General features: G+C 42.9%; 1 protein-coding gene across 1 annotated transcript in view; it reads left to right on the top strand.

Moving 5' to 3' along the window:
* The first annotated feature begins 3,358 nt into the window (after positions 1-3,358).
* ltbp3 (latent transforming growth factor beta binding protein 3) overlaps positions 3,359-8,498 on the top strand; it is a 162,303-nt gene continuing 157,163 nt past the window's right edge. Inside the window, exons 1-3 of the mRNA XM_068021818.1 lie at positions 3,359-3,688; positions 7,926-7,994; positions 8,091-8,210. Coding sequence (XP_067877919.1) covers positions 8,174-8,210 — 37 coding nt within the window. The 5' untranslated portion in view covers positions 3,359-3,688; positions 7,926-7,994; positions 8,091-8,173. The remainder of the gene's footprint in view (positions 3,689-7,925; positions 7,995-8,090; positions 8,211-8,498) is intronic.

The raw sequence follows: 8,498 nt of genomic DNA, 5'->3' as shown, positions 1-8,498 counted from the left end.
GGACTTGTTCCAGACAATAACCTCAGCTATGGAATATGTGAGCAATGCCTGGGAACCCACGACATTCCTTCCATCTCAGTGTTTTACTTGAATGAAACCAAAACAGAGGCACTGCCTAAAATAATAGAGCAGGTACATTGGGTCCAGGCTAAAACACATCCGAGCAGACAATGCATTCAACAAAAGGGAAGAGAGACTGTTTGTATTGGCCTGTGACATTCAGACTTCAGAGTAAATACCAGGCTAAACTCATTCGTTTCTCCTAATGTTGGAAGGATGTGACAAGCGCACTGATAACAAAGTCCTTTGTTGCAATGAGCACATCAGCTTTTTGATAAGATTGAAATAATAGCTGGCCGATGGGTTTGGTGCTTGGATGTAGAGCCTTTTTGGGTTTTGTCAGCCTCCGCAGAACAACATCAATTTGCTGCTATCTTTTGTCAGATTCTGTCGGAGAAGTGGCAAAGCATCAGGGTCCCGAGTGTGTACATGTGAGTCAAATGTGGAGGATCAACGTTCCATCTGAATCTTTTTAAAGTAACGGTGGGCAGGTCAATGATATGTTGTGATAATGTTTGGAAATTTCCTCCATCCCTCTGCCTGATATTGATGCTGCTCTATGGCATAGTGTCTGGTTAGTTAGTCACTTGTTACACTGGTACAAGAGAGAAGTCTGTTTCAGCTCCAGAAAGATTCACCCTCTCTCCATCTCCTGTGCCATTTTCTGCTGAGTGGAAAGAAAGGATTTGGTTTCCGTTGTGCTTTTCATGATCTCTTGTCCCAAAACACTTTACACCCAATTAAGTACTTTTTGAAGTGTTGTCACTAAATGTTGGGAAAAGCAGCAGCCAATTTGTGCACAGCAAGGTCCCACAGATAGCAATTTAGTCAAATGGCCATGGTGACAGCAATACTTGGATATAGGAATGAAGAGTTACATAAGGCTGCTACAACAGGCCCAACTGGGCAATAACCAGTGTTTATGCTCCACATGCGTCTCCTCTTTATCTAACCCTATAAACATATCCTTCTATTCCTTTCTCCCTTATGCTTATCCAGCTGCTGCTTAAATATATCTGATATTCTCCTCAACCTCTCCTTACATTCGCGCACTCTACATTCTCACCACTCTTTGGCTAAAGAAGTTTCTCCTAAATTTCCTATTGGATTATTAGTGACTATCTTATATTTATCAGCTGTAGTTTTAGACTCCGCCACACATGAAACATTTATCTCTACATCTACCTTATCAGTTCCTTTAATTATCTTCAAGGACCTTGATCAGACTTCTAGAGAAAAGAGACCCAGCTTGTTCAGCTTTTCTTGGAGTATAATCTCTCAGATCTAGTATCATTGTTGTGAATCCTATTTTGCACCAGCTTCGATACTGCCATATCCTTTTGGTAACATGGAGGCCTGAACTGTGAGTAGAAAAATAACATGCATTAAATTTAATTTTTCTTGGACTGTGAGGTCTATTTATACTTTATGGGAGGTGACTGGCGATAACGTTCTGTACACTGAGGTAATGTCTCGTATTGAGAACAGTCCTGGCTAATAAAGGCGGATAATGGGATGATGCATGTTACACGCTATGTGCCATTTGGAACCAAGTTTATTTAACTGAATTGCTCCATTCCTTTTTTTTCCTTCATATCTGATTTGTTATAGGTTTCATCAGTCGGTGGTATGTTTCATTAATTGAACCTAGATAGCTAATGAATGAATTAATACAATCAATTGCTAAGGCTTCACTGTTGCTCTAATCTATGTTTTTGTTGTGTCTCAGATTGTCCTGAGGGAGGTTCTGGTCTGCATTGAGAATTAAGTGGAATGTACAAATTAGTGTCTGTAATCTTTTATCAACTCAGATTAACTATTCGCAGGCAGAGAGGCTTCCAGCATGCTTTTGTGAAGGAATACTGTTTACCAGGTAGCATTCCTGTCTGAGTCATGCAGGAACAGCTTGCATTTATATCACGCTTCTCGCAACCTCCGTACCTCCCAAACCGCTTCTCAGCCAATGAGAGGGTGCTACTAACTGAGCCGTGACTGACTGTGGATTGCAACAAGGAGTTGATGCCTTCAGGAGAAAATTAATCATACGGACATATAAAATTGACAGAAAAAAATCCAGCTAGTCCATCGAAGCCTGCCCTACACTCATGATTCCTGGATTGTTGTGCCCTAACCTGTGCTCTCTGCCATGAAATCTGTGAGAGACAAAACACAGAGAAAAGTCCTAGGATTAATGAGGGGGCAAAGCTGCTCAGGAAAATTCCTCTCCCACACCTCAGACGATTGAAACCCAGTCCATGATGAACACATCTGAAGCAACTTACAGAACTAAATTGCAAAGATTGTATTAGCTCTCCATTCAGCCGCAAAGGCATTGTCATTATGTTGGAACTCTGAATACACAGAACTTCACTCAGACAGGTTTGGCAGTGTCTGAACTGTCCTTGCCTGGGCAGCATAGATTTGGACTGTCACCTAGTTCTCTGACTCGAGGCTGCAGATGAGAGTAAACTTCCTACTTTGTAATTTCTGGTAGAGCTCCATTTGGCATTACAGGGGATCCTGCAGTCAGCCTCCCAAAGAAATTCCTGAGGCTGATGCAAAGAAATCTGGAAGCTAACTTGAGCCCAAGCATTAACCACTGGGACTGCAGTAAACCCTTGGGACTGGAAGATCAGAGGGCAAATATGTATGAAGAAAGGCACACCTTGACTCATCCATGAAGAAAGATCCTATAATCCTGTAGAGGATGTATTGGCCTTGGAGTGCAGTGCAAATTTCCCAGAATGTTACTGGGGATTCAAGGGTTAACTTATATGGAGAGACGACATAAACTAGGCTTGAATTCCCTGGAATATAAAAAGTTAAAGGGTGATTTGAGGTTTCTATATTTTGAAATGAATTGTTAAGGTAGATAGGACAAGGGGACATAACCTTAAAATCAGACAGGCCATTCAGGAGAGCAGGTAAGGAAGCACTATTTCACATAAAGCGATAGATGCTAGCTCAATTAATTTTAAATCTGAGATTGAAAAATTTTTAGTAGCCGAGGGTATTAAGGGATATTTGAACCAAGGCAGAAAGATGGAGTTTGGACGTAGATCAGACATGATTTCATTGAATGGCGCGGAACAGGTTCAAGGGGCTGAATGGCCTCCAGTTCTATGTTCCCCTGTACAGCATCTAATTGTAAAGTCCGGCATATTGTGTTCTTTCTCCAATGTCCGGTTCCTCCATAGGCCTTTTGATTTCCCCCATCGTCTACCTCCTGAGCTTTTTCCTTATTGCCCAGCTTTGCCCTTTTTAAGATTCAGATCTTTTAATTAAAAAATTAAAGTTTTGATTGAGAAATGTAATTCTGGAGATTAAAGGAGAAGTTTTAGTGCTCCACAACCATTCCAGCAGCTGGGATTAGACATCTGCCTTGTTTATGGGCAAATGAGGAATCGCAGTCTGTGAAATGCTTGAAATGAAATACTGAGAAAATTATCTTGATAACGATTCAAAAATAACATATTTATAATGCTTCATTCATTCTACTTCACGCTCCCAGATGCTGATGGTAACAGGATGAGCATGGATCCCACAGGCTAGGACACTGAACCATGGGATGATTATATATAACGTTCTGGATCCCAACTAATCATCTGCTGCAGCAGCTTCTCTGAAAGTATGTATGTAAGCACAGTGCAAAATGGTTAAATAAATATTGATTTTGCCAAGTAAAGAAAGATGTTGTATTTATACAGCGACTCTCATGACCTCAGGGTATCCCAAAACACTGCAGCCAATGAAGTTTCGTTTGAAGTTTAATCACTGTCATAATGTAGGAAACACAGCAGCCAATTTGCGCACAGCAAGCTCCCACAAACATCAATGAGATAACGACAAAATAATTTGTTTTTAGTGATGTTGACTGAGGAATAGATATTTTTTTTTAATGATTAGAGATACAGCACTGAAACAGGCCCTTCGGCCCACCGAGTCTGTGCCGAACATCAACCACCCATTTATACTAATCCTACACTAATCCCATATTCCTACCAAACATCCCCACCTGTCCCTATATTTCCCTACCACCTACCTATACTAGTGACAATTTATAATGGCCAATTTACCTATCAACCTGCAAGTCTTTTGGCTTGTGGGAGGAAACCGGAGCACCCGGAGAAAACCCACGCAGACACAGGGAGAACTTGCAAACTCCACACAGGCAGTACCCGGAATCGAACCCGGGTCCCTGGAGCTGTGAGGCTGCGGTGCTAACCACTGCGCCACTGTGCCGCCCTAATATTGTGCAGATGGTGCTGATTTTTGGATGGTTAAAGATCTCAGCGGCCACTATTTCGAAGAGGAACGCGGGGGCAGGGGGTGCGAGGTAGGTGGCAATTGATCCTGGTGACCTGGCCAATATTCATCTCTCAAACAACAATGAAGAACCCGGAGACAAAAATGCTCGTCATAATAGCATATCACATTGATTGGCAAAAAGGTTTTTGTTCATTTAACAGTTCCTTATTTCACAGGGACAGCTATCAGTGGAAAAGGGATTTTATTCTCAAACATTTTATTATTTTATCAGTTTGTTTAAGTGAGGAGGACAGGGAGGTTCAGTAGTTGAGGCTGGCCTTTCACCTCTGTGCAAACCCAACCCATAAGGTCTCGTCTCTCAGCTCTTGCTGAAGATTTTGTATAAAATGAGTTTAGGCATCCTTAAGCTTGTTCCTAGGAGGCATAGGAACCTCACTAATTAGTAGTAACATGGCAGTCTCGCACATTGAGGTCCCAGGATCCCAGGATGGCTGATATGGGAAATCGCACCAGTGAAGTAAGGAACTCTCTTCTGAGATTGATGTATTTTCACAGCAATATACAGGGAGCTTTACTCTGTATCTAACCTGTTCTTTTTTCTTTTTCTCTGTATCTAACCCCGTGCTGTATCTGTCCTGGGAGTGTTTGATGGGGACAGTGTAGAGGGAGCTTTACTCTGTATCTAACCTGTGCTGTACCTGCCCTGGGAGTGTTTGATGGGGACAGTGTAGAGGGAGCTTTACTTTGTATCTAACCCCGTGCTGTACCTGTCCTGGGAGTGTTTGATGGGGACAGTGTAGAGGGAGCTTTACTCTGTATCTAACCTGTGCTGTACCTTCCCTGGGAGTGTTTGATGGGGACAGTGTAGAGGGAGCTTTACTCTGTATCTAACCTCGTACTGTACCTGCCCTGGGAGTGTTTGTTGCTGACATTTGATGCCAAAAGCAGTAACCACTCCTCGCCTTTGTGTTTTTAAAAACATGTTATCATTCCATCCCATATCCCTGAGGATCCCTGTTTGAGAGGAAGCAGTTGGAGAAAGTCTTTGGATTGGGATGCAAGCTCTCATTGTCAATTTTTGAAATTCTGATGCTGTAGTTTGCCAAGTAGGATTGTCGGTTTAAGCATTGAAAGATGTGTTGTTCCTGTGGTCCAATTTCCTCCCCCTCACAGCTGCTAACACAAGTGACAGTGTAGGGGGGAGGGTCAGAGGCTCTTCCTTGTTTAAAAACTATCTGTTGGCCTTTTTCAACTCGTCTCTTTGATGGAGAGTGAATTATAAGTCCAGGCGCTTTGTGTTCAAGAAGCTGTTACCCACAGTCACTGCCTTAAGTTTGTGGAAGTGCAGCTGCCTCTCGATCGGGGAATGCCTAGTGCAGGTACTTGTCGAAAAACTTATGGATGAAGTGGGCAAGAATTTAAATCGGCAGAGAGTCTGGCCAACTTCTTCTGCACTCTCTATTTGAGTAACAGGAGAATGATTGCCCCTTGGTCTCTACATTTTCCATATTGATCTCCCTAGCAACGGTTAGCCTGAAAACAAACAAGGGATGAACTTGCAATAATTACCTGCTGTCTCTGCCAAGGACTGGTAGGAGATTGTCCTCTGAGATTTGCAGCAGCTTGCCAAGTTACCAACAGGAAAAAAAAAAAAAAAATTGAACAAAACACAATTTTTGTCTCAGTGAGTGTGTTTCAGCTACGTTCTGGCAGGAGGAGATCAGCCAAATTGTCCCATGGGTTTGCACGCAACATGCGTAGCTGTTTGAGGCTGCCAGAGCCATGCACAGCCCATGTTTTTGCTAACTAGGGACACGTTCTTTTATCTGTCTCGGCAGCCCCTCTGTTTTCTGGCTGTAAGCATTCTGTGTGAAATAGAAGCATACTGCACAGGAGCCTATTCGGCCCATCGTGCTTGTGCTGTCTCTTTGATAGAACTATCCAATTAGTCTCACTCCCCTGCTCTTTCCCCAGACCTCTGCAAATGTTTTTTGTTTCAGGTACATGTCCAATTCCCTTCTTGAAAGCCACTGCCTTTCTGGATCATAACTTGCTGCAAAAAGACATTTCTCCTCATCTCCCCTCGGGTTCTTTTGCCAATTATCTTATATCTGTGTACTCAGGTTACCGCCCCTTCTGCCACTGGAAACAGTTTCTCCTTATTTTCTATGCAAACCCCTCACGATTTTGAAAACCTCCTATTAAATATCCCCTTAACCTTTTCTGCTGTAAGGAGAACGATCCCAGCTTCTCTGGGTTCAGCTGTGGCTCAGTGAGTAGCACTCTCGTCTGAGTCAGAAGATTGGAGTTTCAAGCCCCACTCCAGAGACACATACAGTGTCTGACAATGTAGCACTCCTACAGTGCTGAATTCCTGGAGGAGGGCTCCATACATGTGACTGCTGCAAACTGAACCGAGCTGAACACAAGGAAAAGTTTGTTATTCAGAACCAACAAAAGCCTATTGGATCGCAGTTATTAACTGTACAGCCACTCAGAGCGCAAATTGGCCTAAGGTGTTGTGTCAAGGCCAACTTAGAGACCGGTGAAAAGGGCGTTTCTCAGTCCTGCTCTATTTATTGGAGATATCAGTACGGCCTACAAGGTTAAGCCCTGAAAAGTTGTTCAGAAGGGCCGAAATTGGGGCTGCACATTTCTCTCCCTGTTGACGGACAATTGTGCTCGAGGCAGCGTAATAAAGATAAGCAAAGTGTTATTTAATGTTGACGAATATGTTATGATGTTGGTTAGGAGGCTTCTATTTTTTCACAGTTGTATAACAAGTGCTGGGCTACCTAGGAGCTTAGTGATGATGATTGGGTCTTTGGCAATAATGTAAAATCTGATAATCTACCTTGAGAGGATGCTTTATGGGATTGTACAGTATCAGGCGGGGAGTGAAACGCTCCCTTTACCTGCTGTGTACTATGCACATACAGGAGCCGATACTGAGACACACATGAGCTGTACAGTATCAGAAGGGAGTGAATAATTCCTTTCACCCATTGTGCACTGGACCGGTGTGAATCGTTCCCTTTTACCTGCTGTATATTGTACATGTACAGGAGCTCACACTGAGACACACACAGGTTGTACAGTACTATACAGGAGTGAATCTCACATTTTCCTGCTGTGTACAATACAAGTACAAGAGCTAATAATGACAGACACACTGCAGTACCAGATGAGAATGAATCATTCCCTTTTACCTGCTGTGTACTGTGCACATACAGGAGCTGGCACTGAGACACACGAGTTGTACAGTATCAGAAGGGAGTGAATAATTCTTTTTACCCACTGTGCACGAGACAGGAGTGAATCGTTCCCTTTTACCTGCTGTGTATTGTACATTTACGTTCATACTCAAACACACATGGGCCGTATGGTACCAGACAGGAGTGAATCATTCCCTTTTACCTGCTGTATGTATAGGAGCTCACACTGAGACACACACAGGCTGCACAGTACTATACAGGAGTGAATCGCACATGTTTTCCTGCTGTGTACTGTACATGTACAGGAGCTAGTAATAAGAGATACACTGCAGTACCAGATGAGAATGAATCATTCCCTTTTACCTATTGTGTTATATACAGGATCTGATACTGAGGCACATATGAACCTTAGAGTACCAGACTGGATTGAATCATTCCCCTTTACCTGAGGTGAGATTTTTTTTCTCAAACCCTGTTGTCTGTGTGATTTGATGGGAAATTGCAGAATAGTTTTGACTGTTTCTCACTCTGATCCTAACCTTACAGGTCACCACCTCTGAAGAAAATTCTATTGTGTCAGTAAAACATTTAAGTTATGTGCTTGTGACTGGGTTGACTGAGCAGAAGGAATGCTTAGCAGGGAATGTCTCAAAACCACTGGTCAAGGTAAATCATTGTAGGTGGATTAACTCAATAGGGGTTAAGTTTCATTGGAGGTAAGAAAGAAAAGTGGGGGGGGGGGGCGGCGTTGTGTTGGGAAACACAGGTGATTTGATGGGATACTTTGAGTCTTTGAAAATTGTTTTGACATTCTCTCTTAATCCTCTGTTATCTTTCTCGAAGAATGATGTAATTTGAGAGGCAGCCAGTTGCAGAATGATGCTCCATTACATATATTACAATGAGTCTACAGCACGGAAACAGGCCATTCGGCCCAACAGATCTATGCTGGCA

The sequence above is a fragment of the Heterodontus francisci genome, chromosome 44, assembly GCF_036365525.1.
Source record: "Heterodontus francisci isolate sHetFra1 chromosome 44, sHetFra1.hap1, whole genome shotgun sequence".
Classification (NCBI taxonomy): Eukaryota; Metazoa; Chordata; class Chondrichthyes; order Heterodontiformes; family Heterodontidae; genus Heterodontus; species Heterodontus francisci.
The sequence above is the reverse complement of the archived record's forward strand: the minus strand, read 5'-3'. Positions and strand labels throughout refer to the sequence as shown.